Below are 20,169 nucleotides of genomic sequence, written 5' to 3' on the forward strand. Positions count from 1 at the left end.
GTTTGGCTTTTTTGTATTTCATTAGTTTTTATCTTAGTTTAAAATAATATTGCAAAAAAATTAAATTAATTAAAAAAAAATTGTTGAACGTTATTTTTTAACAAGAAAAGGCGTGGCAAAAGGACGCCTGCGTCGTAACCCTCGTGACGTATATTAGGCGCGCTGTAATCAAATAGTTTTGAACCCTGTCATTTTTTTATTCAAACGCATAGAATTTGGTAATTAAATATCTATTTTGTTTTAAAACAAGGGGAATGGGATCAAAAATAGTTTCGGACGCCAACGCATTTGTTAAATTTCTGAAGTGAGTTATTGTACCTTTCTTTTTTGTTACGATTGACTGAACTTGAATAACTGGCATATCTGTCATGTTTTTTGTTATGCGTAATTCATATATTTATCTTATATTTTCTTTTCTTGCTTGTTTTAGGTTGTGTCGAGATGAAAATAACGAGAACTGCACGTATATGGTAAAACTAAAGTGTGTGCAGATGAATAGATAGATGTTCAGTCATGCGTATGGAAAACAAGTTATTTGTTTATTTATTTATTTCAGGATGATATTTCAGTACTACTGGTGGAGAAGGAAGAACTTTTGCACGACATAATCGGTGGAAATCAGCCTATCTTTGTCTGTGAGAAAGCAGTAAGTTAGTTTATGTTGGCCTCATATACATAGTATGTGCTATTCTTATTTACACTAAACATTATATAACATGTGAAATTATTTAATGAAAAGCAACCAAAGTGTGAACCAGAAGCTACAGAAACTACAGCTGACACCAGTGTTGTTGAAGAAACTCTTTTTAAAGTGGAGCAAGATCTAGGACCTCAGCCGCTCTCTGTCATGAAAGCAAGGTGAAAGAAGTTGCTTGTTGCAATATAGTACGATTGAAGAATTTTTTTCCCTCACGAAAGCTGAGCACTATAATAAAGAATTATTTTACTCCCTTTCATTTACTAGGCAGCTATTGTCTTGGTACACCATGGCTCAAAACCCCAACATGCCCCAGGTGGAAGCCCCAGGGACTCTGCACCCTCTGTGGGTCCGTTGTGACAAATTGGACCTATGTGCCACTGCCTGGCTTGGAGTAGAAACTGTCTATAGTGGGAACAAAACCAGTGGTGTCAAACTGTATACAGTCAGCTGCAAAGGTAGTAGCGCTTATTTGTTACTCATGCATTATTCAAAGGGATAAGTACCCATAAAGAGAGACAAAACCTTTCCCAATGTTCTGCAGGTCCAACAGGAGATGAAACCTCTTTCACCACACTGGATGAACTTAAACAAGAGCATGAGAAAAGACACCATGCTTCTACAGTAAGAATTTTTTGTCATTTAGCTCCTATAGGGGGAAGTCGTGGCCTAATGGTTAGAGAGTTGGACTCGTAACCCAAAGGTTGCGGGTTCGAATCTCGTACCGGCAGGGATTGTAGGTGGGAGGAGTGAATGTACAGCGCTCTCTCCCACCTTGAGCAAGGCACCGAACCCCCAACTGCTCCCCAGGCACCGCAGCAAAAAATGGCTGCCCACTGCTACAGGTGTGTGTTAACTGCTGTGTGTGTGCACTTTGGATGGGATAAATGCAGAGCACTAATTCCGAGTATGGGTCACCATACTTGGCCACATGTCACTTCACTTCACTTCACTTCACTATAGGTTTCTCACTATTAGGGATCTGTTAAGAGTATTATGATGTTTTTATTTTTTTTCAGGTGGCGACCAAAGGCTATGCACAGTACAACCTGTTTTGCTCCTTAAAAGAGGAGAGCATGATGTTTGAGTCCCAGAGCAGTGTAATAGCGAGTCTCACATGGAATAATGTGGAGAAAGTATTGGAGTGTCCTCCCTTGTCTTCTAAAGCATCTCTGGTCAGCATCAGTGTCCATTTGATCCAGTTGCCTTTGATGCTTTAGTCTCAATTAGTCTCAAGTTTTGATCATACTTAGGTTACTAAGTGATTTGTTTAGCTTTTTTTTCCTATTTACAGAATATCAAAGTCGCAGTTGGAGACATAAGGAGTCCATTGTATCAGACCTATAAAGAGATGGAGTTCCTTCTGGTAAGTGTTGGAAATAAATTGTGTTTCCTATACAGTGTAATTTTAATGTTAATTCTATACTATTTTGGTGTTGTGTTTTTATATTTTCAGGTGTCATTTTAATTGTAAAGTTTTTTTTTTTTTTTTTTTTTTTTTTTTTTTTTTTTTTTTTTTTTTTTTTTTTTGGATGAACTTAAACAAGAGCATGAGAAAAGACACCATGCTTCTACAGTAAGAATTTTTTGTCATTTAGCTCCTATAGGGGGAAGTCGTGGCCTAATGGTTAGAGAGTTGGACTCGTAACCCAAAGGTTGCGGGTTCGAATCTCGTACCGGCAGGGATTGTAGGTGGGAGGAGTGAATGTACAGCGCTCTCTCCCACCTTGAGCAAGGCACCGAACCCCCAACTGCTCCCCAGGCACCGCAGCAAAAAATGGCTGCCCACTGCTACAGGTGTGTGTTAACTGCTGTGTGTGTGCACTTTGGATGGGATAAATGCAGAGCACTAATTCCGAGTATGGGTCACCATACTTGGCCACATGTCACTTCACTTCACTTCACTTCACTATAGGTTTCTCACTATTAGGGATCTGTTAAGAGTATTATGATGTTTTTATTTTTTTTCAGGTGGCGACCAAAGGCTATGCACAGTACAACCTGTTTTGCTCCTTAAAAGAGGAGAGCATGATGTTTGAGTCCCAGAGCAGTGTAATAGCGAGTCTCACATGGAATAATGTGGAGAAAGTATTGGAGTGTCCTCCGTTGTCTTCTAAAGCATCTCTGGTCAGCATCAGTGTCCATTTGATCCAGTTGCCTTTGATGCTTTAGTCTCAATTAGTCTCAAGTTTTGATCATACTTAGGTTACTAAGTGATTTGTTTAGCTTTTTTTTCCTATTTACAGAATATCAAAGTCGCAGTTGGAGACATAAGGAGTCCATTGTATCAGACCTATAAAGAGATGGAGTTCCTTCTGGTAAGTGTTGGAAATAAATTGTGTTTCCTATACAGTGTAATTTTAATGTTAATTCTATACTATTTTGGTGTTGTGTTTTTATATTTTCAGGTGTCATTTTAATTGTAAAGTTTTTTTTTTTTTTTTTTTTTTTTTATTTTTTTTTTTTTTTTTTTTTGTAATTTTGTTATTTGCTTTTGTCATTTGTTTAAAAAAAACTTATATTTAACTTTAATTTAATTTTAGTTGTCATTTTAGTATTTTAATTTAATGTAATTTTAACTTAATTTTAATAAAAAGCAGTTTAAGTTTGTTGTGTAATATTTATATTTTGTTGTTTCAGCTTTGTTTCAGTTAATGAAAAGTATTTTAAATAGTTTTAGACTTAGTTAACAATAACAAGGTTTTTCTGTAATAAATCATAAATAAAAAATAACTCGCTATAAAAAACTTGACTTATTCTAGATAGAGAAATGTTTATCAGTATATATTATATTATATTGTTAATATGTAATTATAATATAATTATTTTCATGCCATCAGCATTTATTGTTTTTGTTTTAAATCATTTGACTAGGCTCTAGCTGAGGGTTTGAGAACAGGAGAAACTGAATGGTTGGAACCAATGGAGACTCAGTCTGCAGTGGACCTGACCAGAGCACTCATTGAGGGTACAGCAGCTGTGCTGACTAATTTGTGTACTGTATGTGCTGTATACATAGCAAGAAACCATAAATAGGTATAAATGCTGCTGATGGTCAGTCCTTGAAATTTTTGCTTTTAAGTGTAGCGTGTGCAGTTTGAGGGAGATAATTTGCTGGTTTATGAAGCTGTTTTTCTCCCTTGTTTTAGAGCTTGAGAATGTTGGACAAGGAGCACCAGGACACACTTCCAAAGCGTCTGAGGTGAATTAAAAGCACGATTCTTCATTCACTTTTATTATATATTGTTAGGTAAATTCTCAGTTTGTGTTCCACCTAAGAAGAAAGATTCATACAGATTTGGAATGAATGAATGGGTAAACAATGGCAATTTAATTTAATTTATGTGTGAACTATCCATTTGATCTTTTATAACAGAAACAAAAAGCTAAGACAGATGCTATAGCAGCCTTCAGCTCGATGGTGATTGAGAGAGGAGACCTGGACTTTACAGAACAACTGTGGGAGAAGATGAGGAAGAGTAAATATTACCTTTGGGAATTTTCACGAAATACAGTAAAACATCTTTACTGAAACCAAATGTAATATTTTTTTTCTTCTCATAGGTGTAACTTCATATCAAGATGTAACAGAATGCCTGAAAATTGTTGTCAAAGCAGTGAAACTTGGTAAAATCAAACCATGGGTGTGTGCAGCTTCATGTCTATTTAAACGCACTAAAGATTTTTTTGGTTAACCATTGTGAATAAACATGATCTAGCATTTTTATCCTTTTTTCAACATAAATATTTAAAAATTATGTAATGATGGTATTGTTTTCCTTAGATCCACAAAGACAGCAATAGCACTCTCAGTAAGCTGATCCTGCAGTCGTACCAGCAGCAGATAGACGCCATGCCTCTCACTGGCCTCACACCCGCTAATATGCTGCTAGAGCTCGGCCTGGACAAGATCAGGAAAGACTTCATCAACTACCTTGTTGGTACATTAATTTTCAAATCTAGATGTTTTTTGGTTTATAGTTCACTTCATCTGTTAATTACCTAAATAAAATGTTAGTTTTTAGATACTCTTTGAGAAGCAGATTGCAGACTTAATTCTGACGTTATTCTTTTTTTAGGAAAGGAACTTACAACTCTCAACTATTTGGTAGAAAACTACTTTTTACTTTTTAATTTATTTTCTACGATTTAGATAAATACTAGCATGTACTGGGGTTGTTTATACACTTTATTTGTAATTTTTAGAGATACTACTTGGACACAGAGGTGGAGCTGCAGGAGCAGGTGATGAGAGTGAGGAAACTGCACCATCTGCTGGAGATCCTGGGCACCTGCAGCACTTTCCTCAGTCTTCCTCATGATCGCCTCTTCCTTTTCACTCAGTGAGCTTCCTGCCTTTTCCGGAAATTATATATTAATCAAATGGCGATTCAAAATGTAGAGAAATAATATATCATACCATTTGTTTCACAGGAAATTATGATTTATGGTTTGGAGAACTTTTTTTTTTTTTTTTATCCTTCAGAGAGCACTGCAGATCCCTTGATTGCATTGGGGATGGTGCATAGCAAGAGAATTAAACAGATGAAAAAACTAATTTCAGTAGTTAGATCTTACATGCTTCTAACCATGATTTTTGATATCAGGTCCTGTTTGCAATACTACAAAACATCCAACTATGATGAGGACCATGTCTTCCAGCTGCAAATTAAACCTGCGCTTATTAGCTATTTTTATGAGAAGTGAGTATTTGCTGCATTTCTTATGAGCTGTCATATTCTCTCTGTATAATTCTTCCAGTTGATGTAAGATGTATTAAACAGAATAATGATATTTGTAAGTATGAATTAATATTTGTTTGTTATTCTCTCAGGGAGCAACCTTTCTCTTGGGCTATGGAGGTGTCCAGTGGACAGGGGTCAAAGGAAGTCAAGACGGCATTGTATCTCAGTGACAAGCCTCTAGTAGACCACATTAGTTTTGACTTAGGTGAAGTCACTAGCTGTTTTTTTTTTCACTTGCTGTTCTAGTTTTTTTTTTTGCTGTCTTTTGTTGTTGAGTTAATTGAAACAAACATGACATTTTAAATGATCTGGTCACACACATGCAGATGTACCCCTAGATGAGTCTGTGAATGGAGAAAGTGAGAAGATGTCTTACTACAGGACCATGGTGAGCTGTAGTCTCATCAGCTTCACTTAACACTGGTAAGACTCCATATCATAGAAATGAACTCACAGAAAATGTCATTTCAAATGTCAAATACCATATTTATTTATTTGTTTTTTTTTTATGCAATGGTTTTAATTTGTTTATGCACAATACTGTTCAAAAGTCTGGGGTCATTTTTTGTTTTTTAAAGAAGAGTCATGATCACCGGTTTTACATTTATTTGATAATACAGTCAAAAACAGTATTGTGAAACATTATTACAATTTTAAATAACTGCTGCTTAATATTTCTGTGGAAACAGTCTTACTTTTTCAGGATTTTTTGATGAATAGAAAGTTCAAAGGAACAGCATTTATTTGAAATAAAAAATCTTTTGTAGCATTTTACAACTTTATCATCACTTTTGATCCATTTAATGCATCCTTGCTGAATAAAAATATAAATTTCTTAAAATAAAAAAAAATCGTACTGACCCCAAACTATGAACAGTAGTGTATATGCAACCACTTCAGTTTGCAGAAGTTTAAGCTTCAACAGGGTTTAAGACAACTAATTTAGTCCACATAGAGATAAGTAATTTCCAAAAGCAGATGACTATTTGCCTATATCATTTAAATTCAGCATAGTGTTCTTAACCTCCTTAATGCAAATAATATGAACCAAGAAACAAGGACCGAATTCAGTTTGTTTCCTTAAAAAAAAGTCAGCTAGTTTCGTTTGCGGAGTAGGAACATGAGAAAGACAGCGCTGATCAAAATGCAGAGGGTGCACACTGTGGGAACCACAACCTCGGTCACCATCTCCATGTGGCTGGTTAAAGGATCTGAAATGTATACACAAACGTGTTTATCAGACCAAACATATTAGCATAGCCCAGTTTCATACTGCTTTTGCGTAACGGAGCACTCAAAGGGTTAATAGAGTTCTCTTCTAGCTATTGTGTGTGTGTGTGATGGCTTACCATGAATAAGTTTTAGAATATTGGCAGCCGTATTCCGCTGTTCCTCTAATGAAGAGAGAGAAATAATCCTAGGACGGCAGTAGGACACATTAACCCTTTGAGGGCCGTTGTGTAAGCTCACAATAAAGCGGCACAGTCAACTGGGTTATAAGCAAAAGGGCAGCATGCCATCCACATCAAGCATCCTTTTAGTTTTATACTTATATTGGCTGTTTTTTGAGGGTTATACAGCACATACAGTATTTCAGTTTGATTAATCAAAAGAATATTGGCAAAAGCAGCATTTTAAGGTTCTGATTAAAAAGATTTCCAGTTCCTGATAATCAAAACTTCAGCAAAGCAGGCTCTCTTCAAAGCGGCAGACAGTTCATCAAGTTTATGTTGACTGAATTCCTGGTCGCCAGTCCATAAGCAGTATGTCATTGTGATTTATGAAATTGCACCTGATTAAACCTTGACAACATAGCATGTAACTTATAATAATAGTGTGCAACAGTCAGGTTCCACAAGTAAAAAAACTCCCATTCATTAAAAAAAAAAAAAATCAATGATTTTTAATGATAACTTTTAAACTTTTAAGGACAAACTACGAAGTTGTTCATTGATGGTATATGATGATATATTATTTTGTTGAAGCCATCAGACCACATATATATATATATATATATATAATATTATTATTATTATTTTATTTTTTTTTAAACTAATCCTTTCTGGTGAAAAACTACATTGCCCAAGACTCTGCAAATCTCCAATCAGAGAATTGAAACAAGCAAAGCATGCCAAAATTTTTTTTAGTTCTTTCCCTCATTAAGTACACTGTCTTGTACCTTTGTCTTTTTGCAGAATGTTCAAATACTTTTTTGTTTCTAATCAAGTTTGTAATGTTATGATTTGCATTTTTGCTGATTGGTTTGGTTCATAGCCTGTATCTCTTTAAAAAAGAAAGAACGTAAAATGAATAGGAAACATAACTTTCAGAACCAAGTCCATGAAAAGTGGGTGAGCACTGTTGCACTCTATTATAGCTCGTCCTGATGAAATAAGGCTTCGCGGTGCATTGACCATTTAATCAAAGGTGCTCCAATAGCCGATCTGGTTATTTCTTTATGGTGACATTTAATTAAGAATATATGTACTATGGAGCCATTTTAACATCATTCACTGAAGCTTGCAGAATATGGCCCCTGAAGACTTGAGACATTTCAGCTTCCCAAGATCAGAGACGGCCAGAACTGGAGTTGCTTAATGTTCTTTTTTTTATCCAACTACACCACACAATCATTCTGAGGTTTTTTAAAGACTTTGTCAGAAGTTTTCCAAGCTGAAAAGAATAAGTTACTTCTATGTGTACCCTAGTGTCTAAACTTCATCATGCACTGGCCAAACCTTTGGCATCTCTACATGATCTTTCTTTTCCTTGGATTTGCTTCTAGCTGGAGGGGCAAACATAGAAAAATCCTGTTAGAGGTTTCGGTCTCTGTTTCAGACCTCCCCAAAAGTCTTTGTCAATCCATTCTCATGGTAAGCATACCGAGTCCCTATGGACACTAATGGCTAAGTAGAAACCTAGTCAAACCACATATGAGGTTAGTATAATAAAACAGTGGAGATCCAGATGAAGACAAGGAATGTTCTCATGTACTGTTCAAGAGGAATTTGTTCCCATTGAATTTGTTCTTGATTAAAGCTACATGATGATTTCTTTTAGTCTGTGATCAACAAATGGAATTTTTCCTTGTTTGCCCCGGTTCTTCAACTAAGTTCGAATCAATGATCCACTGACCTGCAGCCAGGAGCTGATTGCTGGTGGAGCAAGTCTCTGTAGCCTTTGTTTTCCAGTTCTCAACCTGCCAATGATGATGATTCAGAGCATACAGTCATTGTCTCATTTATTCATACTGTTCTCTTACAGATAGAGGCTTGCGCAGATGGGCACTCGTTTCAGGATTCTGTTCCGTAATCTGTCTTTTTATGGTATTTAACTTGACTGTTTAATTCAGTTAATTACACCACCTTTTATACATAGTTTATATAAACATTTAAGTATAAAATGGTTTATATGTTTTTGTATCATTTAAAAATAAACATTTGGAACATGTACAAGGCAACTAGAGTTTGTTCAATATAAGACGACAGAAAAATAATTAGAAAATACCATTTATATGGTAATGACATCCTAATCTTGGGGGTTCTCCAATATGGTTTTGTTGGTAGATAACCAAATGAGGTTGTTGCTGTATTCACCCTAATTGGCTATTTAATTGGAAATGTTCGACTCCACAAACATTTTCATTGACTCTAAATAGCATGTTTCAATACCAAAACAGATTATCTAATAATCCAAATAGTACTGCAAGACAGCTGTCAAACAATCTGGAGCAGAATCAGTTCATTCAAAATGTTAAAGGGGTCATATGATGTGATTTCAATTTTTCCTTTCTCTTTGAAGTGTTACAAGCTCTTGGTGCATAAAGAAGATCTGTAAAGTTGCAAAGACTAAAGTCTCAAATCCAAAGAGATATTCTTTATAAAAGTTAAGACTCGTCCACGCCCTCCTAAAACGCCTCGTTTAAACACGCCCCCACATGTCTACATCACGATGTGGGAAGATTTGCATAACGCCACCCAAATGTTCATGCAAAGAAAGAAGGCGTAACTTTTATTCTCGCTGTAGTATTGTTGTTGCCGCCACCGCCATGTTGTGAAGGCGCCGTGTGTTTCGTTGTGAAAGCGAAACTACTTTGTTTGGCCTTCCAAAAGAGGACGATATCTGCTTCATCATGCCTGGAGCTGATCTGTGCTGGTCGCTGAGGAAATACATCAACTTCGCGCTGTGGATCGCCGGATCGGCTTTCACCGTGGACGAAGCGGAGTCCAGCCCGGGGTCGTCACATGTGGTTGCCGCAAGCCGGCCCACTCTAGCCCGCCGTGTGACGCTGTGTTTCGTTGTGACTACTTTGTTGGCCTTCCAAAAGAGGACACGACTAGAAATCAGTGGTTAAGTTGTATTTACAACACTGTTCCAGAACAGTTAAACCCAAATATTCAGATGTGTGCAGCACATTTTATGGAGGACTGTTTCCTGATCCTGGGAGAGTAGACTACAATGCCGGCTGTTCTGACTCACAGACTGTAAGTACGTTTTTTATATTCAAACACGAGTTTTGAGCAGTGTAGAGTAGCGCTTGTTATTTGACGTTTCTCCGATCACAAATGCAGACATGGTTTTATGTTTACGCGGCGCGATGCAATGCGTAAAAAGACAGTAAAAGTCATTATAATCCGTAATTATGTCCCCACTGGATGCAACAAATGCCTCGTTTATAATGGGTTTTATTTGTTTTGTCTCGTCGCTCTGGCCGGGAAATGGCATCACAGTATGGTAAGGGGCGTAACATTTCCGTCACACACTTGAGGTATTCGGCCAATCACGACGCACTGGATAGCTGGCCAATCACAGAAAATAATGTTATTTTTAGCAACATCATATGACCCCTTTAATCAGCAAGCAAACAGCACTTTCCTTAAAAATGGCTTTTATTATTTAACTATGAGTGTGTGGTATGTGATTTGGTTCCCTCCACAGTTTTGTAGTCTTTTAGGTATTGTATTTTGTGTTTTATATGTATACATACATACATATACTGTATATATTTGTGTATTTATGGTTTAGCTAGAGTCGTTGCAAAATATAAAACTGACATTTTATGTTAAAACAGAAAACATAAGAAGAAGAAACATATTACTTTTATATATCTCTAGGACTAGGTAATTATGTCTTTCATTCTTTTTTTTAGTAACTCATAATGTAAACTTATTTCAACAAAATAGATGTACCTCTCTCTGATTGGGAAATCCATTAGACTTGATGCGTTTGTAGAACTGAACAGAGGCCTTGGGGTAGCGAGGCTTGTTTTTGTTCCTGAAGTCCACATAGTACAGGCCGAACCTCTCTGAATAGCCCTCATCCCACTCAAACTTGTCCAGAAGGGACCAAGCGGTGTAGCCCTTTACATTCACTCCATCCCTGATAGCTGCAGGTTAACAACAAATAAAATACAGTATAATTTGTGATGATTCTGTCATCATTTACACACCATCATGTCATTCCAAATTTGTATGACTTTCGATGTATGTGTTGTTGTTTTTTTGTCCATACAACGAAAGTTAATGGGGTCTAATATTGTTTTGTACCCCATTGACTTCCATTATATGGACAAAAACAGTTTAAACATTCTTCAAAATATCCTTTGTGTTCCTCAGAAGAAAGTAAGTCATACTAGTTTAAACAACATGAGGGTGAGTAAATGAAGACAGAATTTCCATTTTTGGGTGACCCATCCCTTTACTAATTTTTGGACTGGTTACCTTTGAGCATCTCATTGATGTAACCCTTGTAATACTGTATCCTCCAGTCATCACACAGTTCTGTGCACATCATCTTCTCTGAGACCCCATTCTCAGTGATGAAGATCATGGGGTTCCCATATTGAGTCTTTAGAAATTCAAAGAGCAAGTCAAAAGTTGTCAATTCATGACATGACACTGTCACAAAGACATTACTAATAAATATATATTATGAAACGATCAAAGATTCAGCATGAGGAAATTATGTGAAACAGTGCCTTTTAAACAACGACAGCCTTTGTGCACCTTTATAAAGTTGAGCAGACGGCGGAAACCCCAAGGAACCGAGTAGAGCCACTCTGAACCAGGATCAGGCCAACGTGGGTCGACCAGCTCTGCTACATCCCGATCTGAGAAGTAGGTGGAGCCACGGTTGAAAGGGAAGCTCTTTTGGGTTATGTAGCGTGTGGTGAAGTGCCCCACACCTAGGAAATCAGAGGTGCCTTTGATGTAACTCTTCTCCTGAGAAGAAAAGGTGGGAAGGCGAGACGTTCCCAAACCCTGCTGTGCGCTTTTCCTCCCTTGGATACAAAATTGTTATTAATATGCTGGATTGCACCATTCTTAACCTCACATATTCAACATCTACTTAGCAATAGTACCTATGAAATCCTTCATCACTTGAGGATAATCTCCATGAAAGATGGGTGTAGCAAACCAGCCTATGTAAAACTGTACATATCTCTCTGCAGCCTCAATGTCCTTCTGGTTAGTGATGTCCACGGGCTCTCCCCAGTCCCCGGACAGTGAAATACCCACCATGCCTAGAGAAGAAAGCAGCCAGAGGGTTCAGAGGGTGTGATTTTTAATAAACTTATAGATACTGGAAAGCTCATACCTCTTTGTTTGTTTCGCCACTGAGTATCGTAAGTGTGCCAAACCTTAGCATGTGCCTGTTAGTAAACCAACACAAACAGTATTATACAGTAACTCCATTCTGAAATACTATGATACAATATCATGTCAGGGAAGCTAAGTGTTACCTTAATGATGTGGTGAGCTGCTCTGTAGGCCCCAGTGCCCCTGAGCTTCAGTCCTGGAGCATGTTCTCCAGTTTCATATCCTTCCACTGCCGCTGACTGACACACAATGAGCATTAATAACCTAATCCTTTACACATTTCTTTAATTCGCTGTTATTAACTAGAGATGAATAGAGTGAGCGTACCCATGGGTTATTAAAAGTTATCCAGTATTTGACACGGTCCCCATAGCGTTCAAAGCAAAGATTGGCAAAGTCGTTGAAATAATTAATCATACTGATGTTCTGCCATCCACCATATTTCTCCTGCAAAACCTGTCCAAATGTACAGACAAATTGATAAATGATAAAACCTTCCTTATTACTGCAGTCAATAGAGTGGATGAATGAAATTCATTAAACGTGTATTCATCTTTTTACTTGTCAAATCTTGACAGATATTGTTGAAAAATATTGTTGAGAGGGTTAAGTAAATGTAAATTGAATCGAATTGGCTCTTTTTGTTTAGAAAATGAAAAGGAGGCGGTGATGGACAGGCGAATTCTGTTCGTTATCTTAAGGTGCTGCCACATTAGCAAAACTCGGACTTTATGTGGGCAAAAAAGCAATTAAAATTAATATGTAGGGATGTATGAGATGTAGAGATATATAAAGCACAGCACATACATAAATCACATTCTAACCAAGCAACTTATTGGTCATCGCAGCGAAACCACATCCAACTTAAAACCTTTGCTAAATTTACACTGGGAATTTTTCCGATTTTTGGATTTCACTTGGAACATTTCGTCGAGCAGCAGTAAATATGACACGATATCACGTCTATTTTTTTTACAACACGTTTTCCACAGTTTTTGTTTTATGTCCTTATTACTTTTATTACACAACGTTGCGTTATCTGAACGAGCAAAAAGTCAAAAGCATTAAAGCCCATTGAACAGTCTGCTGCCTCACAGCCTTGTTTTAGTTCAAATCAAATATGCTATTTAAGATCTATTCATCAAAACGTTCTAGAGAGGTTAAATAAATCAGAATATAATATTTTAAATAGCGCTATTAGTAGGCCTATTGGATATATTCAGGAATACACACCTGTGGCAGGTCCCAATGATAAAGGGTCACAATGGGAGTGATATTGTGTTCAAGCAGCTCATCAATAAGAGCACTGTAGTACTTCACTCCTTTCTCATTCACATGGTCAGCTGCAAATACACAAAAGTGGAGGTCAAATATTTTGGGAATATATAAAAATCCTACCTAGAGCCAGCAGTATGGATACTTACACCTGATTCGTTGACATGATCCTAGGCCAGGAGATGGAAAACCGATAATGACTCAGATTCAGCTCTTTTATCAATTAAATATCATCCTATACGAGAAAATGAAGCAAAAATGTTGTTGCATTTCAGCTGGGGCATTTCATATTCAATGTCATAGCAAAAACCAGAATGGTCACCTTGAATTTGTAGTATCCCTCACATGAAGAGTCTCCAGTATCATTCAAGAACGTCTTTCCCTTCTTATGAGTGAACACATCCCAGATGCTCAGTCCTTTCCCATCTTTGTCCCAGGCTCCTTCTGTTTGATAGGCTGAACTGCCGGCGCCCCACGAAAATCCTGACAAATGAAGTGAAACGGTAGAGAATACAATTCTTTCACATTAAGTATTATTTGTCAGTTAATGTATTTAACTTTCATCATTGATATCCATGCAGATCAATTCATTTCCCAAAGGCCATAATGTCTGAGAAAGGAATCCGTTTAGTAATGGTGGCATCATACCATTTGGAAAAGTGCCATAATAGAAGGAGTCGTGGTTGTTCGCTGCCCAGTCGAAGTCCTCAGCCGCAGACAGACACAACACCAGCACAAGCACATGACACACTCGTCCAACACGGTGTGACAGCATCATATTCCAGATCTCAGCTCCAGCTCAGTGACTCTCATCAGTACCATGCTCTCCTGATTTGAGAGGTAGTTACCGTTTCACTAGACATCATTAATCGCTGTTACTAAACATAATGCAGTTTGCCCAGTAATGAATGACCAAAACCTTTTTCCAACATCTAGAAAATTACATTTTCACACTAGTACTCTTGATTTGAACATACCTTTCTCAGAATTTGCATTGATTCCAGATGGAACTGCCTTTAAAATCGATGAAAACTATCCCACACCTTGATATCACATCCAGTTTTGAAGTTTGAAGGTTGCCTTACAGAGTCTGTTACTGTTCAGCTTGGGTGGCAAAGCGCTGTGCTGTACTAAAGGTGGTCCCATGACCCCACTGTAGACCCAAAAGCCTCCCTATTGAGGGTCAATGGACTGTGATCACATTTTGCAATGGTGGACAGATCTCCCACAAACAAGGGTTTCACTCTGTAAGCAAAGTTAATGTTGCAACAACAATGACAGGTGGGATAAACTGACCCAAATATTATACAACGGGTTTCAGGTCTTACTCTGACTCTTATGTTATTGAGTTATTGTGATTGAGTAATCCACAACTTGTATTTAGCAAGTAGTAATGTTTGAAAAGCAATTAATGGAGGAAATAAAAAAATTAATTACAAATGTATTAAATTATATAGAAAGCAAGGTTTGTGGATACATCACAGTTTTTTACATTAATTCAAGGTGTGGGATTCTGCAGATAAAAATTTTTTTTTTTTAAATTGCAAGAAAAAAAAACAAAACATTTATTTTCTCCAGACAATGTAAGTGTAATACATTGTTAAAATTGAATTACAAATGTAAAAAAGTGATGTATCTACAAGCATGCTTTCTTTCTATATAAAATAATATAAATAAAATAGTATTAAATAAACAATTATAAATAAAAATATTAAATATTTTAAATTTATTTTGCACTATATATGAGGATATACATATTATTTATTTTTTTCTAAAACAAATATTTCTAAAATCTATTTTGCACTTTAAGAATATATAAATATTAAACATTCTTAAAGTTATTAGATTACGATCTATATTATCTATATACTGTTGTTGCATCATTTTTCTCCAGACCCTGCTCTTTTTGTGAAGTGTAGTACATTGTTAAAATTGAATGGCTAATTAAAAAATGTTTGATGTATCCATAAACCTTGCTTTCTATATAAAAAAATCAAATATTAAATATTAATATTAACATTTATTTTGCACAATATATAGGATATACATATTTATTTCTAAAACATTCTATTTTGCACTTTAAGAACATATAAATATTAAACATTCTTAAAGTTATAAGAATATAAATATAAATTAATCCATTATTGTGGCTTCATTTGTCTCCAGATGTGCCCCTCTTTTTGTGAAGCGTAGTACACTGTTAACAGCTTTTTTTGAAAATACTGAATGCTGGTAGTGTTTTTACTGCATTGCAGGTTTATGCTGTGGTTGGGAGGGGGCAGAAGTCTGTTGTCACAGAAACTGTAATTTATTATATTAATAATACAGGCCAACAGAGGAAATGCATCTGTCATCATATCTGATCATCATACTTGCCTTTATTAGCATGTACCTACTGTGTAATGTAAAAATGTCATTCACACATCATACACTTACATCAAGGCAACACCAAAACACCTAACCAAACAACCTGCATCGCTCTGTTAAAGAAACAGTGCTAAGTTGAAGTGTTTTAAAATGCAATTACACTGAGCACCTTCTTTAAAATCTGCAGAAAAGATGTTTTTCTTTAAGAAAACATAGGAACTCTCTGTACATTAACAATGCTGCACATGAAGTACAAAAAAGTTAGAATACTGGCTCAGCTAGAACAATTCTCATGCCCATGCACACACAGCCTAGTCCACACACTCACTCCAAATAGAAAAAGTACCTCTGCGAATACCTCACAACAGGAACATGTACATACATAATACTTATCATCAGCTTCATAATCATAATGCATTCAATCCGAAAGCAATACAATACTATATTAAATAAAGCCTATTTAGTACAGCATCACTCGGTGAACTCCATGAAATAGAATTGGTGCAATCTTTAATGTATATGTATTTAAAAAATACATAAAGTGCAGGCTTGGCCAACAGCACAGTAATAGGAGGAGTTGTATTTGTGCTACACATAATTTTGGAGGATTTTATAGATGGGTGAACCAACAGTTTATCTAAAGCAACACCAATCTAAGACAGAGAGACTGATGTAGTCTCTGTCAGCATGCCAAATGTGCAGACTACACACCTAAACACAGGAGTAAATGATAACGCCGTCTTTGCAGGCACGGTCAGTAGTCATCTTCATCTTCCTCATCTTCTAGCACCATATCGAGGTCGTCATCTGCATCATCATCCTCGTCATCATCCTCTTCCTCCTCCTCTTCTTCTTCCATGTCATAGTCTGTTTGAGCACCTAATACTAGTTTGGTCTGGTTGATCTCAGTCTCATCATCTAGGTTGACTTCCACCTGCGCACAACAAATATAAACATCATAATTTGTCAAGAGAAACATCTTAATTGTCTTAACTTAAATTGTTTTTAAAAGAATAGCTTTAATAATTCTGAAGAAAGTCTCTTATGCTCACCCAGGCTTAATTTATTTCATTAAAAATACAGTAAAAACAGTAATATTGCGAAATATTATTGTCATTTAAAATAACTGTTTTCTATTTTTATATTTTTTTTAATGTAATTTATTCCTGTGGTGGCAAAGCTGAATTTTTAGCAGCCATTATTCCACTCTTCAGTGTCACATGATCCTAATATGCTGATTTGGTGCTCTAGAAACTTGTCATATTATAAATCATGTTGAAAATAGCTTCATATTTTTGTGGAAACCATGATACATTTTTTAAGGATTCTTTGATGAATAGAAGTTCAAAAGAATAGCATGTATTTGAAATAGAATATTTTTCTAACATTATAAATGTCTGTAATGTCATTTTTGATCAATTGATTGTCTCCTTGCCGAATAAAAACATTAACTTCTTTCATATAAAAAAAAAAAAAAAAAACTGATCCCAAAGTTTTGAATGGTAGTGTAATCTGAAAATTTTATATCTGAATAATTTAATCTCATGTTGTTTTGACCTGATTGTGTCATGCGACTGATAACGATGCAGCAAGTTTAAAGGCATTGACCACAAATGTGAATTTATTATGCTTTTTGGGGAAGTCGACGGGGAAGTCGTGGTCTAATGGTAGAGCGTCGGACTCGTAACCCAAAGGTTGCAGGTTACGCAAAAGCGCTCTCTCCCACCTTCAATACCACGACTGAGGTGCCCTTGAGCAAGGCACCGAACCCCCAACTGCTCCCCGGGCGCCGCAGCAAAAAATGGCTGCCCACTGCTCCAGGTGTGTGTTCACGGTGTGTGTGTGTTCACTGCTGTGTGTGTGCACTTAGGATGGGATAAATGCAGAGCACTAATTCCTAGTATAGGTCACCATACTTGGCCCCATGTCACATCACTTTTTTCCCATTATGAAGTTTTGCAGTATAAATAACTATTCACATTTGTTGTATGAAAGGCAAACTTAGAAATTCTGCCTAGTGTTTCATGAAAAAATGTTCAACAAAATAACAGGTTAAAAGAAAACAGGAGCACAAAATATTATTATACTTACTGTTACTTTTATTATTATAAAATATTATTAAGTGTACCACTCCTTTAATGTAAATCACCAGTTCAGAATAATGGAAGAACAACATTTGTTTTGGTTTTGTCCTTTTGTTTATTTACCTCAGGGGCAGGGGCTTCATTTGGGCTTTCTTCAGACTGGGCATTTATCATTGACCTCAGGGTCCCTTCCTCAAACTGATGAACATAAACAAATACAAAGATCAGTTTTATGCTCAGAGACCACAATGACATTTTTACATGATTGTTCTTACCTTAAGTCTGTTGAGCTGATCTTGCAGCATGACTTTTATTTTCAGAAGAGTCTCCTCTTCCTTCTTGAGCTCCTGAAGGCGACTCAGCATAGTGGATGAGTGTTTCTACAGCATTACTGCACATAAAACAAGAAGAAAATGTCTTTAGTTTGCTCTATTACAGGACATGTTCACCCCGGAATTAAGAAACAAACATTTATTGCTTTTTATGAACTACAAACTACATTTAAACAATGTTGAAATGAACTGTACAGCCAGTAAGATGGAGTTTGTAATCGTGTTTGCTGTTTGGTTCATGAGTACATCATGTTCCTGATCTCCTGTGGTTTAAAGGCTTCTGTTGCTTTTCCTGGGAATTACGCTGTCATTCCATGAGTTATCGAGTTTTATTCAGACCTTTAATATACATAAATAATGCATCTTCTAAACGGTTATTTTACTGACATTTTCTAATGTAGAACCGTGTCGGAACACATCTTACAATAATGCACTGTGCAGACTCAGCTCATTTAGCAAGCATGCTAGCGGAAATAAAAACAGTTACAAGCAATTGATCTCGGTTAGCGTTATTTCTTTTTTTTTAGCCTCATAAACTAAACGACATGACTTACTTTATTGGTTCAACACGCACTGAGGAAAGTGCATGATTTCGAGTAAACTGTTCATTTATTTTCTTCTCAACTCCACAGTTGTTGCATTCTGAAGAACAAGTCACGCGCACTTCAGCACGCATGCGCATAACGCACGTAAAAAAAAAAAAGTGCCGCAGGTTTGAACTGTCCAGAGTAATTCCCTTCTTCTATATTATATAATATAAAACAAACAAGAAGACGATACAACTATACATAATAATATAATAATAATATTTAGTTTGATGTATTTAATATTTTCTTTCTAGATTTTATTTTGTATCATTAAAATAACACGGTACATATAAATGATAATGTCAGGGCATCTTTTATAATAATGTTGGCTTAAGAAAGCCAATATACTGTTCCTAGATTTAAAATTATTATCATAAACTTATTGTTGTTGTTGTTTTATAATTTAATATATTTATTTTTATTTGTTCTAAATATTACTTATAGTTTTATTTTTAATATATATTAATATTATTCTTTTGTGATAGCATTTAATATAGATTATATTCATATTTTATATGTTTACAATTGTTGATATTTAGTTTTTTTTAACCATATAAGCAAGCATACACTCTTAAAAATAAAGGTGCTTCAAAAGGTTCTTCACAGCGATGCCATAGAAGAACCATTTTTGGTTCCACAAAGAACCATTCAGTCAAAGGTTCTTTAAAGAGCCATCTCTTTTTTACCTTTTTGTAATCTGGAAAACCTTCTTTCACCACAAATAACCTTTTGTGAAACAGAAAGGTTCTTGAGATGTTAAAGGTTCTTTATGGAACCATTTTGGCATCGTGAAGCACCTTTATTTGTAAGTGTATTAAGCACCCACACTATATTATGACATTCTGCACGGAGCACAGTAGCGACGCCATGTGGAGAAATTTAGGAAATGCATTACCATAAAAGAGAGAATGTTTGGAGACACATCGAAGTCTAAGGAATTTTAAATAATATTCATGCTATTCATATTCATGCTTTTTATTTATAGATATACCCCTATCTATATACACTCTTACGAAAAATGGTTCTAAACAGTACCAGAAAAGGGTTCTTCGGCTTTTAACAATAGCAGAACCCTTTTTAGTGCTAAATAGAACCTTTTTTATAGGGTTCCATATAGAACCATGTTTAAAAATGCCATATAGGACCTTAATGGTGTTATAAATAACCTTTTTAATGATAGTTTTTCATTAATGTTAGTATGTTAATATCAGACCTTAACGTTGTTATAAATAACCTTTTTAATGATAGTTTTTCATTAATGTTAGTATGTTAATATCATTAATATTAGTATTATTTGTATATATTATTTATTAATATTGTTTTTTACCCCTCTATCTGGTCTTATAATATCTTGAAGTGTCTATAGGTTGTTTGCAATCACGTGATTCTGATGACGCGCGAAATGAAGCTGGAGGGCAGGAAGTGATTTTTCTCCATAGAAATCACTAGCAGAAACTCAAAATGCCAGTGTTTTGCATTGTTT

At 35.9% G+C, this 20,169-nt stretch overlaps 3 protein-coding genes across 3 annotated transcripts; 1 reads left to right on the plus strand and 2 right to left on the minus strand.

Annotated features, from left to right (window-relative positions):
- The first annotated feature begins 218 nt into the window (after positions 1-218).
- On the plus strand, positions 219-8,829 carry zwilch (zwilch kinetochore protein). The gene is made up of 19 exons (XM_016483239.1): positions 219-304; positions 431-470; positions 557-646; positions 740-858; positions 965-1,155; positions 1,242-1,321; positions 1,717-1,872; positions 1,992-2,063; positions 3,572-3,665; positions 3,847-3,899; positions 4,074-4,176; positions 4,262-4,341; positions 4,482-4,638; positions 4,777-4,805; positions 4,904-5,040; positions 5,305-5,400; positions 5,532-5,647; positions 5,769-5,865; positions 8,707-8,829. Exons 1-18 carry the CDS (start codon positions 255-257, stop codon positions 5,858-5,860), a joined length of 1,755 nt encoding a protein of 584 aa, XP_016338725.1. The 5' UTR covers positions 219-254; the 3' UTR covers positions 5,861-5,865; positions 8,707-8,829.
- On the minus strand, positions 6,279-14,457 carry LOC107686298 (lactase-like protein). The gene is given in 15 exon segments (XM_016483240.1): positions 6,279-6,653; positions 6,792-6,836; positions 8,578-8,641; positions 10,632-10,828; positions 11,163-11,289; positions 11,448-11,722; positions 11,804-11,965; positions 12,040-12,094; positions 12,185-12,280; positions 12,369-12,497; positions 13,275-13,390; positions 13,470-13,551; positions 13,639-13,799; positions 13,965-14,144; positions 14,294-14,457. Coding segments are annotated over 14 exon segments (1,755 nt in total). The 5' UTR covers positions 14,095-14,144; positions 14,294-14,457; the 3' UTR covers positions 6,279-6,537.
- A 1,280-nt stretch (positions 14,458-15,737) lies between these two features.
- Positions 15,738-18,785, minus strand: LOC107686356 (snRNA-activating protein complex subunit 5-like). Its single transcript, XM_016483322.1, has 4 exons — positions 18,654-18,785; positions 18,043-18,158; positions 17,891-17,965; positions 15,738-16,617 (listed from the first exon to the last, which is right to left on the minus strand). Exons 2-4 carry the CDS (start codon positions 18,130-18,132, stop codon positions 16,438-16,440), a joined length of 345 nt encoding a protein of 114 aa, XP_016338808.1. The 5' UTR covers positions 18,133-18,158; positions 18,654-18,785; the 3' UTR covers positions 15,738-16,437.
- Between the last annotated feature and the right edge of the window lie 1,384 nt (positions 18,786-20,169).

Source organism: Sinocyclocheilus anshuiensis, unplaced genomic scaffold (genome assembly GCF_001515605.1).
Source record: "Sinocyclocheilus anshuiensis isolate Anshui unplaced genomic scaffold, SAMN03320099.WGS_v1.1 scaffold481, whole genome shotgun sequence".
Classification (NCBI taxonomy): domain Eukaryota; kingdom Metazoa; phylum Chordata; class Actinopteri; order Cypriniformes; family Cyprinidae; genus Sinocyclocheilus; species Sinocyclocheilus anshuiensis.